General features: G+C 42.9%; 1 protein-coding gene across 1 annotated transcript in view; it reads right to left on the bottom strand.

Moving 5' to 3' along the window:
* LOC124039882 (vesicle-fusing ATPase-like) overlaps positions 1 to 10,588 on the bottom strand; it is a 108,631-nt gene extending 98,043 nt beyond the window's left edge. Inside the window, exon 1 of the mRNA XM_046356396.1 lies at positions 10,464 to 10,588. Coding sequence (XP_046212352.1) covers positions 10,464 to 10,475 — 12 coding nt within the window. The 5' untranslated portion in view covers positions 10,476 to 10,588. The remainder of the gene's footprint in view (positions 1 to 10,463) is intronic.
* Between the last annotated feature and the right edge of the window lie 2,777 nt (positions 10,589 to 13,365).

Genomic DNA, 13,365 nt, shown 5'->3' with positions numbered 1-13,365 from the left:
CCTACGCTTATTCTGACAGGGAGGTGGACAGCTGGGCAAGTGAAATAACCTTTTGTTTATCAAATCACATTCTATTATATCTGAAATTATGATTTAAATGAATGTCAGAGTGCACAAAATGTTTCAATTTGTCACTTTTTTCTTAAAAAAAGGTCAGTACCCTGTCTAGCCTGCCAGAAATTTGAGAGGGCAAAGACTGTGGCGCCGGTGTTGAAGCGCATCAAAGTTGTTTCACCATGGCACATGATCGGTAAGTGTCCCAATTCAAATTTTGCCCTGATAAGTTGTTTTATAATGTTTACTGTATTTCACCAAAGCAGAGTTCAATATTATAGTGTGTATGTCAGTATGTTTACAAATATGAAAATCTGCATAATCTATGACACTAAAAATTAAATGTTAGGGGTGGACCTCATCGGAGCCTTCACAAAATCCAGGAACGGCAACTGCTGGTGTCTGACGGCGACTGATCACTTTACCAAGTGGGTGGAGGCAATACCCATTAAGGTCAGTAAAGGAAGCAATTTGTAAGTCGCTCTGGATAAGAGCGTCTGCTAAATGACTTAAATGTAAATGTAAATGGAAGAGTGCGTGCTTAACTCTAAACTCCCTTCTGTAAAACCATTAAAAAGGGTGCTTGGAACCAAAAATAGATTTTTGTTTTGTATGGCACCCATCAAGGACGAGACTGGCAAGGTCACCTCCAAGGCAATGATGAAAAGCTATAGGCAGGCTATACCTTCCAAAAGTGTTAAAAGTACATACCTCCCATTTATAACACTGCACTAATCCATTAAATGTTCTCCCTGTAAAAAGTGTAACCTGTGTGTTTGCTTGTCTCGGTCTCCTACCCTGTTCCCTTTAACTCGGCTCCTGTTCTCCAGGACCTTTGGGTTCTGCCAACACCCAGATGTGAATCTATGGGATCAATATCATGCCAAATGTATTGTGAACTCACAGCATGCATTTTGTATTCATGTATCATGACCTATACAAATAAAGTACCAATCCACAAATGTAAATTGCTACCCACAAATAAACACCTTCTGATTTGTAGATTGATAGATTGCATTCAATTTCTTTTAGAACTGCAGATAATTTCCAAGAGCCTTAAGTAAAATGACTGCCATAAAGATTTGCACATATCTCTACTTTGGAAGTGCTTTGGTCACCTGACTTTTGGCAGGGATTTGATGACAAGAAAAGACAAGTAGAAAGCGATTTGTAGTCGTAGAAAAAAGGTTTGTATCCATAGAAAGTGATTCCTATAAATCGCTGGCAGCCTCTCGTTGGGCCATGTTGATGCCTGACTTAAGGCTGCACAAATTATAGTATGGTAAACATAATGTTAATTAAAACCTCTAGCGACTCCCAAACCCACATGCGGGAGCGTAATCATCGCCTGAAACTAATTAGCATAACACAGCAGACATAAATATCCCTAGAAAATGTCCTATTCATGAAAATCACAAATTAAATACATTTAGACACAGCTTAGCCTTTTGTTAATCACCCTGTCATCTCAGATTTTCAAAATATGCTTTATAGCCAACACTAGACAAGCATATGTGTAAGTTTATAATAGCCTAGCATAGCATTATGCCTTGCTAGCAGCAGGCAACCTTGTCACGGAAATCAAAAAAGCAATCAAATTAAATTGTTTACCTTTGATGAACTTCGGATGTTTTCACTCACGAGACTCCCAGGTAGATAGCCAAAGTTAATTTTTCCCCAAAAGGTTATTTTTGTAGGCGAAACAGCTCCGATTGTTCTTCAAGTTTGACTGACAAATCGCCCGGAAATTGCGGTCACCACAATGGCGAAAAATATTCCAAATTAGCTTCATAATATTGACAGAAACATGGCAAACGTTGTTTAGAATCCATCCTCAAGATGTTTTTCTAATATCTATTTGATAATATATCTGTCGGGACAACTAGTTTTTCTATAGGACCGATTGGAGTAATGGCTACCTCTGTACTTTACGTGAGAATCTCTCTCGGAGCCACCATGTGACCACTTACGCAATGTGCCCGCATACGGCTATTCTTCAACAGAAATGCGTAAAACTACGTCACAATGATGTAGACACCTTGGGGAATACGTAGAAAGCGTAAGCCCGTTGATGGTACATTCACAGCCAAATAGGGAGTCATTGGAAAGCAGTGCTTTCAAAACCTGGGGCACTTCCGGGTTGGATTTTTCTCAGGCTTTCGCTTGCAACATCAGTTCTGTTATACTCACATACAATATCTTTACAGTTTTGGAAACGTTAGAGTGTTTTCTATCGAAAGCTATCAAATATATGCATATTCTAGCATCTTGTCCTGACAAAATATCCCGTTTAAAATCCAAAAATACTGCCCCTAGAGTTCCAAGAGTTAATCATATACATAACCATAGTATGTCCAACTTAAATAATTGAAAGCCCAAGATTACTCTGTATTTGCAACACTATTGCAGTGTACATCCGTTCATCACACAAATAGTTGAATTATAGCTGGCCAGTGTGATAGCGCCACTAAATGTGAAGGATATATCATACAGACTTTGTAACAGTACTTACTGCCTCAGTCCCTCGCCCCAACCTGGGCTTGAACCAGGGACCCTCTGCACACGCCGACAAGTCACCTTTGAAGCATTGTTTACCCATCGCTCCACAAAAGCCGCGGCACTTGCAGAGCAACGCTATCTAGCTAGCCATTTCACACCAGTTACAGTCACCCCCTTTGACCGCCTCCTTTTCCGCAGCAACCAGTGATCCGGGTCAACAGCATCAATGGCATCAACTTTTATGGGATCATCAATTTCTACTCGTGATAATTTTTGTCTTCATGGCAGTCATTTTACTTAAAGTCCTTGGAAATAACCTGAACGTCTGCAGTTATAAAACAATTATAATGCTATATATTGATTTAGAAATACAAATCAAAAAGGTGTTTGTTTGTGGATTGGTACAAATCATAATACACGAATACAAAATGCATGCTGTGAGTTCACAATTCATTTGGCATGATAGTGATCCACCTGATGTCCTCCATTGCCAACCACCCTCCAACTTTTCATTACATCTCTACTGCTACTGTTATTGTCATGTTGTCATTATCCTCTAAGAAATGTTCTTGCTCTATCATACTGGGCACAGAATGTGAGAGATACACAGATTGGCTAAAAACACTAGCACTCAGAACAAAGAGAGCAGCAGTGCCTGGACTTTACAGTCTCCCTCTTCAAGTCCCCCTTCCAAGACTGGCTGCCTGCTGAGAGCAAGTGAGAGGCAGAACCTCCCACCCACACAGCAACCACTTCCTCAATATTCCACACACCAGAACTCAGTATTTTAGTCTTAAAATTGTATTAAATTGCCATGTGTGTGAAAAAAAACAGGGAAAAAATGAACACAACTGTACCAAAACATATCAAAAGTTTGTCTTAATCTTAAATGCCAGGTTGGTTTTTACAGACGTTTCACAAGGTGTCCATTATTGGAAGGTAAACCTTTGGTGGTATTTATTTGTTCCACATTATTCTGTTGTAGTATCCTAGGACCTACAATAGATACATTTGAATTATACCACAAGGGTGTACTAATGAGCAATGCGAGATAAAAAACAAAAAATCCATAGTAAATAGAAGACTACTGAAATTATATTATTTCAGTGTAGATAAGGGAAGGGCAGGTATAAAATAAAAACATGGCAGAAAGAAAAGCCAGTGTATGAATCAAAATTATTAGCATATGAATGGAGTGGAAATTAGCTGACTTTGTGATCCTTCCTGAGCGGTATGATGGCTGCGTAGTCCATTGGTGTTTATACTTGCGCACTGTTGTTTGTACAGGTGAATGTGCTACCTTGAGGCATTTGGAAATTGCTCCCAAGGATGAACCAGACTTGTGGAGGTCTACAATTTATTTTCTGAGGTCTTGGCTGATTTCTTTTGATTTTCCCATGATGTCAAGCTAAGAGGCACTGAGTTTGAAGGTAGGCCTTGAAATACACCCACAGGTACACCTCCATTTGACTCAAATTATGTCAATTAGCTTCAGAAGCTTCTAAAGCCATGACATTTTCCAAACTGTTAAAAAGGCACAGTCAACTTAGTGTATGTAAACTTCCGACCCACTGGAATTGTGATATATTATTTAACTTAAAATTGAACGTGTCTGTAAACAATTGTTGGAAAAATTACTTGTGTCATGCACAAAGTAGATGTCCTAAACAACTTGCCAAAACTATAGTTTGTTAACAAGACATTTGTGGAGTGGTTGAAAAATAAGTTTTAATGACGCCAACCTAAGTGTATGTAAACTTCTGACTTCAATTGTGTGTATATAAAACAATATCGGACAATTAATCGGTATCGGCTTTTTTTGATCCTCCAATCGGTAAAGGGTGTTGAAAAATGATAAATCTGTCGACCTCTAGTCTCATCATTGTAAGTGATCAGGCCTACCACCGTTGTGACTTCGGCAAACTAAATAATGGTGTTGGAGTCAAGCACATGCATGGCCACTCACTCGTGGGTAAACAGGGAGTACGGGGGGGGGGGGCTAAGCACGCAACCCTGAGGGAACCCAGTGTTCAGGATCAGCGTGGCAGATGTGTTGTTGCCTACCCTTACCACCTGGGGGGGGGCAGCCCGTCAGAAAGTCCAGGATCCAGTTGCAGAGGGAGGTGTTTAGTCACAGGGTCCTTGGCTTAGTGATAAGCTTTGAGGGCACTATGGTGTTGAACGCTGAGCTGTAGTCAACCCATGTGAGAATGCTGTCGGTTTTCCTTCTGTCCAGGTGGGAATGGGCATTGTAATGGAGATTACATCATCTGTGGATCTGTTGGGGTGGTATGCAAATTGAAGTGGGTCTAGAGTTTCTGGGATGATGGTGTTGACGATAGCCATGACCAGCTTTTCAAAGCACTTCTTGACTACAGACTTGAGTGCTACAGGGCGGTAGTCCTTTAGGCAGGTTACCTTGCCATTCTTGAGCACAGAGACAATGGTGGTGGCTGCTTAAAACATTGCGGGTATTACAGACTCGGCCAGAGTGAGGTTGAAAATGTCAGAAGACATTTGCCAGTTAGTCAGTGCATGCTCAGAGTACGTGCCCTGGTAATCCATCTGGCCCTGCAGCCTTGTGAATGTTTACCTGTTTAAAGGTCTTACTCACGTCGGCTACGGAGAGCGTGATCACACAGTCGTCCGGAACAACTGGTGCTCTTATGCATGCTTCAGTGTGGCTTTCCTCGAAGCAAGCATAAAAAATGCATTTAGCTGGTCTGGTAGGCTCGTGTCACTGGGCAGCTCACGGATGGGTTTCCCTTTGTAATCCGTAATAGTTTACATGCCCTGCCACATGCGACGAGCGTCAGAGCCGGTGTAATAAGATTTGATCTTAGTCCTGGATTGATGCTTTGCCTGTTTGATGGTTCGTCAGAGGGCATATGGGGATTTCTTACAAGTCTCGTGTTCCTAGAAAGCGCCGGCTATAGCTTTTAGTTCAGTGCGGATGTTGCCTGTAATCTTTGGCTTCTGGTCGGGATATGTACATACGGTCACTGGGGGGAAGGGGGAGCGATGTCGTTGATGCACTTACTGATGTGCTTTATGCCATCGGATGAATCCCGGAACCTATTCCAGTCTGTGCTAGCAAAAGAACAGTCCTGTAGCTTAGCATCTGCATCATCAGACCACTTCCGTAATGAGCGAGTCACGGGTACTTCCTGCTTTTGCTTGTAAGCGGGAATCAGGAGGATAGAATTATGGTCAGATTTGCCAAATGGAGGGCGAGGGAGAGACATTTACATTTACGTCATTTAGCAGACGCTCTTATCCAGAGCAACTTACAAATTGGTGCATTCACCTTATGACATCCAGTGGAACAGCCACTTTACAATAGTGCATCTAAATATTTTAAGGGGGGTGAGAAGGATTACTTTATCCTATCCTAGGTATTCCTTAAAGAGGTGGGGTTTCAGGTGTCTCCGGAAGGTGGTGATTGACTCCGCTGTCCTGGCGTCGTGAGGGAGTTTGTTCCACCATTGGGGAGCCAGAGCAGCGAACAGTTTTGCCTGGGCTGAGCGGGAACTGTACTTCCTCAGTGGTAGGGAGGCGAGCAGGCCAGAGGTGGATGAACGCAGTGCCCTTATTTGGGTGTAGGGCCTGATCAGAGCCTGGAGGTACTGAGGTGCCGTTCCCCTCACAGCTCCGTAGGCAAGCACCATGGTCTTGTAGCGGATGCGAGCTTCAACTGGAAGCCAGTGGAGAGAGCGGAGGAGCGGGGTGACGTGAGAGAACTTGGGAAGGTTGAACACTAGACGGGCTGCGGCATTCTGGATGAGTTGTAGGGGTTTAATGGCACAGGCAGGGAGCCCAGCCAACAGCGAGTTGCAGTAATCCAGACGGGAGATGACAAGTGCCTGGATTAGGACCTGCGCCGCTTCCTGTGTGAGGCAGGGTCGTACTCTGCGGATGTTGTAAAGCATGAACCTACAGGAACGGGCCACCGCCTTGATGTTAGTTGAGAACGACAGGGTGTTGTCCAGGATCACGCCAAGGTTCTTAGCGCTCTGGGAGGAGGACACAATGGAGTTGTCAACCGTGATGGCGAGATCATGGAACGGGCAGTCCTTCCCCGGGAGGAAGAGCAGCTCCGTCTTGCCGAAGTTCAGCTTGAGGTGGTGATCCGTCATCCACACTGATATGTCTGCCAGACATGCAGAGATGCGATTTGCCACCTGGTCATCAGAAGGGGGAAAGGAGAAGATTAATTGTGTGTCGTCTGCATAGCAATGATAGGAGAGACCATGTGAGGTTATGACAGAGCCAAGTGACTTGGTGTATAGCGAGAATAGGAGAGGGCCTAGAACAGAGCCCTGGGGGACACCAGTGGTGAGAGCGCGTGGTGAGGAGACAGATTCTCGCCACGCCACCTGGTAGGAGCGACCTGTCAGGTAGGACGCAATCCAAGCGTGGGCCGCGCTGGAGATGCCCAACTCGGAGAGGGTGGAGAGCGCCTCCGTGATACAGAGAAGAGCAGTCTCAGTTGAATGACTTTGAGAGCTTTGTATGCGAAACAGAAGATATGTCCCGTTTATACTCCAGGGATTGCACGGTAGCCAGTAGAACGGATGGTAAAGGCAGATTATCCACTCACCAACTAATTCTTACCAAGCACCCAGATATGCACCCCCTGTATCGGCATCTCCTCTGCATGCGAATGATGGGGATTTGGGCCTGGTCCGGGAGGAGCCGTACATTTCTCACCACCGATTCATTAAATAAAACATCTTTGTTTGGTCAGAGGTGAGTAATCGCTGTTGTAATGTCCAGAAGCTCTTTCAGTCATAAGAGACAGTGGCAGAAACATTATTTACAAATAAAAGTGAAACATGAAAACACACACAGAATAGCACAATTGGTTAGAAGCCCATTAAAATGGCAGCCATCTCCTCCAGCGCCATTAACTGTGGCGTCCCACCAATAAATTAATAGGAGAAACAATGGGTGTAGACTCCTGAGGGGGAAGAGGCGTTGTTGTGACCTCTTCACGATTGTGTTGTTGTGTTTGGACCATGATAGATCCTTAGGGTTGTAGACACCAAGGAATCTTTCAACCCGCTCCACTACACCCTGTTATGTGAAAAGGATGTGTTCGGTAGAGTTGGGCGGTATACATATTTTCATACTGTACCATACCGGGGTATACGGTATTACTTGATGTGCACACAAGGGCCACTATAATTTATTTTAATAATAACACCTTTTTGTGAGGGGAGGGGGACACACACACGCTTCTCTCTTCCATTTCAACAAGCCCCCAAAAAATAGCAAAGGTGCTGTGGTGAACGGCGGCGCTGTTTCCCCAAATACAGACTCGATCTTTTATATTTTTAGGATGGTATTAATGAAATCAAAATAAAATGTGATGCTTAGTCAGTGATTTTCAGAGAAACCACTTTGGTGCAAAAGTAGCCAGAAAAAAAAGCATAGGTTGAGTACATTTGAGCTGCCCTGTTTACCAACCAACATCAAAGATACTAATGTTATTTAGGTCTATATTTTGGAACTAATCCAATGATGCTAATAAACATCATGGAAAACTGAGTTGGATACTGGGCTGACCGGAGCAAATCCCTGGAGCTTTTCCACTCTAAGGCAAATACTTTCAAATGATTTGTGGAACACTGCAAGCACAGTTTTAGCTAAGCAGCTATTTTAGGTTGCTGATTGTGTTTAAAGATAGACTCAATAAAATGAGATTTTCTGTGGTTCTGCTCATGACATTGAGATGAATGAGACGCAAGACTTTGCTCTCACACAGTCACACTGTATCTGCGCATGTGCACGGGTTAGTGCTTCAACGCTCTGAGTTGTTAGGGGAAATTGACCTACTATGCTGTTTACTTTCTACATCTACCGGTCAAAAGTTTTAAAACACTTACTCATTCAAGGGTTTCTTTATAAGACTATTTTCTACATTGTATTATAATAGTGAAGACATCAAAACTATGAAACAACACATATAGAATCATGTTAGTTACCAAATAAGTGTTAAACAAATCCAAAAATAGTTTATATTTGAGATTCTTCAAATAGCCATCCTTTATCTTGATGACAATTTTGCACACTTCTGGAATTCTCTCAACCAGCTACCTGGAATGCTTTTCCAACATTCTTGAAGGAGTTCACACATATGCTGAGCACTTGTTGGCCGCTTTTCCTTCACTCTGCAGTTCAACTCATCCCAAACCATCTCAATTTGGTTTAGGTCAGGAGGTTGTAGAGGCCAAGCCACAACCTTGTCACATCACAACTGACAAATTAAGAAAATAAATTCCACGAATAAACATATTTTATTTAACCGTTATTTTACCAGGTAAATTGACTGAGACCACGTTCTCATTTGCAGCAACGACCTGGGGAATAGTTACAGGGGAGAGGGGGGTGAATGAGCAAAACTGGGGATTATTAGGTAACCATGATGGTTCGAGGGTCAGATTGGGAATTTAGCCAGGACACCGGGGTTAACACCCCTACTCTTACGATAAGTGCCATGGGATCTTTAATGACCTCAGAGAGTCAGGACACCCGTTTAACGTCCCATCCGAAAGACGGCACCCAACACAGGGCAATGTCCCCAATCACTGCCCTGGGGCATTGGGATATTTTTTTAGACCAGAGGAAAGAGTGCCTCCTACTTGCCCTCCAACACCACTTCCAGCAGCATCTGGTCTCCCATCCAGGGACTTACCAGGACCAACCCTGCTTAGCTTCAGAAGCAAGCAAGCAGTGGTATGCAGAGTGGTATGCTGCTGGCATACCTGTACCTTAAGGCAGCACACCTGTTAATTGAAATGCATTCCAGGTGACTACCTCATGAAGCTGGTTTAGAGAATGCCAAGAGTATGCAAAGCTGTCATCAAGGCAAAGTGTGGCAATTTTAAGAATCATATAAAAAATATTTTGATTTGTTTAACACTTTTTTTATTACTGCGTGATTCCATTTGTTTTGTTTGATAGTGTTGATATCTTCTACAATGTAGAAAATAGTAAAAAATAAAGAAAAACCCTGCTCTATAACGTTTGACCTGTAGTGAGTCATAATCACTAAGTCTACCTTTAAGGGAATTCCTCACATTCTATCCAAATGTAATCAACTCAAACGGTCTAAATGTCCACAAAATACTTACAGGAAAAACAACCCCTAGAGCAAGACTGTTTGACAGCTGCAGCCTTTGCATTATAGGAGCCCTAGTTACTTCATCATAACATTGTGTCAATCACAGATTTCACACTCTACAGTCAAAGATGAACGGGATTCATCTGTGCTACAGTGCCACTGTCAGCCAGTGGATACCTAGCTAGTCCACATTGTTCAAGTATCTTGAATGTGGAACGCTCTAGCTAATGTTGAATTATATTTGGACTAAAAAGGAGTTCGTTTTCTGTTATGGTGCCTCTTTCCCAGCAGTCAGGCATTTCAATCTCACTTCCCTGGTGGGACTAGTGTGTGTGTGTGTGGGCACTGGACTATCTATCTAGTTCGCCTGGTATTGAAAGCTAGTCAACAAGTTTGTCAGCGGTCAAACCTTGCTGGCAGTAGAAATGAAACTTGTTTCGCTAGATGTATCCTTTCATACTGCGCTGGCTTAACTAGCAAGCTACTATAACTAAGGGGTTTCCTGTTCGAGACTGACTAGAGATACTATTTGAGTGTATTGTGTAGCTAGCTTGATATTACATAGCTTGCAGTGGACACTATTCCTAAGATACTCGTCTTCCGGGCCGAGGTTTGAATGACGTACTCTGCCACACAGGCTAGTAGTGTGTGTGTGTGTTGGAGGTAGCTAGCTTGCTAACGGTAGCTATTATTAGCTGAAACATCCTTAAAACACAGCATTGTTATCATTCTCATCTATGACTAAATATGTTTACCTAAAGCCATTTATTTAAAGGAAACTCACCCGGCTGGCCATATTGCTGTTTGTTGTCGTTTTTCAAATACAATTCAGCGTAAATGTTCCCAGCACTGCTGACAGCACAATTGTTGAACTCCACTAATGCTACACAGGCTAAGTGGGAGGGATCGCCGTGACTTACGAAATGATGTCATCACGCACACCTTGGCGTTGCAATATTTGGACAAGATACAGATTACCCAAACTGTTGGACATTTTTGCCAGCGGGACAGCATATAAATATGCACTCCGCAGGTAAATTTATTCCAGGTGTGTACATATTTCGGAAACTGCACACTCAAACGATCTAATAAACTGCTTCAATATTGTGAGCATAAGTAGTTGTTTATAACACGCTCGTAAACAAAAACAAAAATTTTGTACATTATCAGGATTACTTTTTTATGCCTATTCTCAATATGTGAATTTACAAATTTGCTAGTATACAAATGGTCAGAGATTATTTTATGAAGTCAAATGGAAAAGTGAATTGCAAATAGGCCGATCATCAAAACACTAAACAGAAAAGAGAACGCAAACACTTTTGAAAACATATTTATTTGAATTTATCTGAACATCAGATATACTTGGTAATTGTTAGTCAGCAAGAACCGTCTGCACATTTGATATTGATGTGTATAGAAAACTGTGTGAATCTGTGGATGCTGCATAGGTGGCTATATTTCAAACCTGTGAAATATCAATAAAAAAATATATAAAATCTAAATACACAAGTTGCTTTTGGTGGAATATTGGTGGACACTGTATTTCTGTAAACAGGTCCATCATGTTTTTGTTCAACATCATACCTACAGGTAACTGCTCAAATAAAGACACATGAGTAAATGAGGGATACAAAGTACACTGCTCAAAAAAATAAAGAAAACACTTAAACAACAATGTAACTCCAAGTCAATCACACTTCTGTGAAATCAAACTGTCCCCTTAGGAAGCAACACTGATTGACAATACATTTCACATGCTGTTGTACAAATTAAATAGACAACAGGTGGAAATTATAGGCAATTAGCAAGACACCCCCAATTTTTTATTTTTTATTTTACTAGGCAAGTCAGTTAAGAACAAATTCTTATTTTCAATGACGGCTTAGGAACAGTGGGTTAACTGCCTGTTCAGGGGCAGAACAACAGATTTGTACCTTGTCAGCTCGGGGATTCGAACTTGCAACCTTTCAGTTACAAGTCCAACGCTCTAACCACCAGGCTACCCTGCCACCCCAATAAAGGAGTGGTTCTGCAGGTGGCAACCACGGGACCACTTCTCAGTTCCTATGCTTCCTGGCTGATGTTTTGGTCACTTTTGAATGCTGCCGGTGCTTTCACTCTAGTGGTAGCATGAGACGGAGTCTACAACCCACACAAGTGGCTCAGGTAGTGCAGCTCATCCAGGATGGCACATCAATGCGAGCTGTGGCAAGAAGGTTTGCTGTGTCTGTCAGCATAGTGTCCAGAGCATGGACGCACTACCAGGAGACAGGCCAGTACATCAGGAGACGTGGAGGAGGCCGTAGGAGGACAACAACCCAGCAGCAGGACCTCTACCTCCACCTTTGTGCAAGAAGGAGCAGGAGGAGCACTGCCAGAGCCCTGCAAAATGACCTCCAGCAGGCCACAAAAGTGCATGTGTCTGCTCAAACGGTCAGAAACAGACTCCATGAGGGTGGTATGAGGGCCCGACATCCACAGGTGGGGGTTGTGCTTGCAGCCCAACACCGTGCAGGACGTTTGGCATTTGCCAGAAAACACCAAGATTGGCAAATTCGCCACTGGCGCCCTGTGCTCTTCACAGATGAAAGCAGGTTCACACTGAGCACATGTGACAGACGTGACAGTCTGGAGACGCCGTGGAGAACGTTCTGCTGCCTGCAACATCCTCCAGCATGACCGGTTTGGTGGTGGGTCAGGCATAGTGTGGGGTGGCATTTCTTTGGGGGCTGCACAGCACTCCATGTGCTTGCCAGAGGTAGCCTGACTGCCATTAGGTACCGAGATGAGATCCTCAGATCGCTTGTGAGACCATATGCTGGTGTGGTTGGCCATGGGTTCCTCCTAATGCAAGACAATGCTAGACCTCATGGCTGGAGTGTGTCAGCAGTTCCTGCAAGAGGAAGGCATTGATGCTATGGACTGGCCCGCCTGTTCCCCAGACCTGAATCCAATTGGGCACATCTGGGACATCATGTTTCGCTCCATCCACCAACGCCACATTGCACCATAGACTATCCAGGAGTTGGCGGATGCTTTAGTCCAGGTCTGGGAGGAGATCCCTCAGGAGACCATCCGCCATTAAGGGAAAAGTTGGCTAGTTTGAAGAATCTCAAAAAAACATTTATTTTGATTTGTTTAACACTTTTTTGCTTACATGATTCCATATGTGTTATTTCATAGATTTAATGTCTTCACTATTATTCTACAATCTAGAAAACAATAAAAAATAAAAACATTTCAATGAGTAGCTGTGTCCAAACTTTTGACTGGTACTGTGCATTACATCTATTCACCTCAGACTTTGTCCCAAAATGTATGGTTTTACACATTTGGCACCTACCTAACAGATAAATGTAGATGTGGATATTCTTGAAATGGGACTCCCACTAATGTTTAGTGACTGCTCCTTGTTAGCATACTGAAAAACTCAAATGCTTCACGGACAAAAAATGAGGGAATGTCAATTCAGTGCAGTTTATGGCACAATATTGGAGAACTCTGGTGCAGAAATCATGAACTCTTTGCAACGATGCACCCTCTGAACCAAGACTGGGCTAAAACGGAATATAATGGTCTTATATAGTGCATAAACACCACGTCAGAATACAGATCCTTCCTTTCTTAACTCAATGACTACATTTCATTACACAAACAGGTTCATAAAATATTTACATTGCCTT

This window comes from Oncorhynchus gorbuscha, linkage group LG07 (assembly GCF_021184085.1).
Source record: "Oncorhynchus gorbuscha isolate QuinsamMale2020 ecotype Even-year linkage group LG07, OgorEven_v1.0, whole genome shotgun sequence".
NCBI lineage: Eukaryota > Metazoa > Chordata > Actinopteri > Salmoniformes > Salmonidae > Oncorhynchus > Oncorhynchus gorbuscha.
The sequence above is the reverse complement of the archived record's forward strand: the minus strand, read 5'-3'. Positions and strand labels throughout refer to the sequence as shown.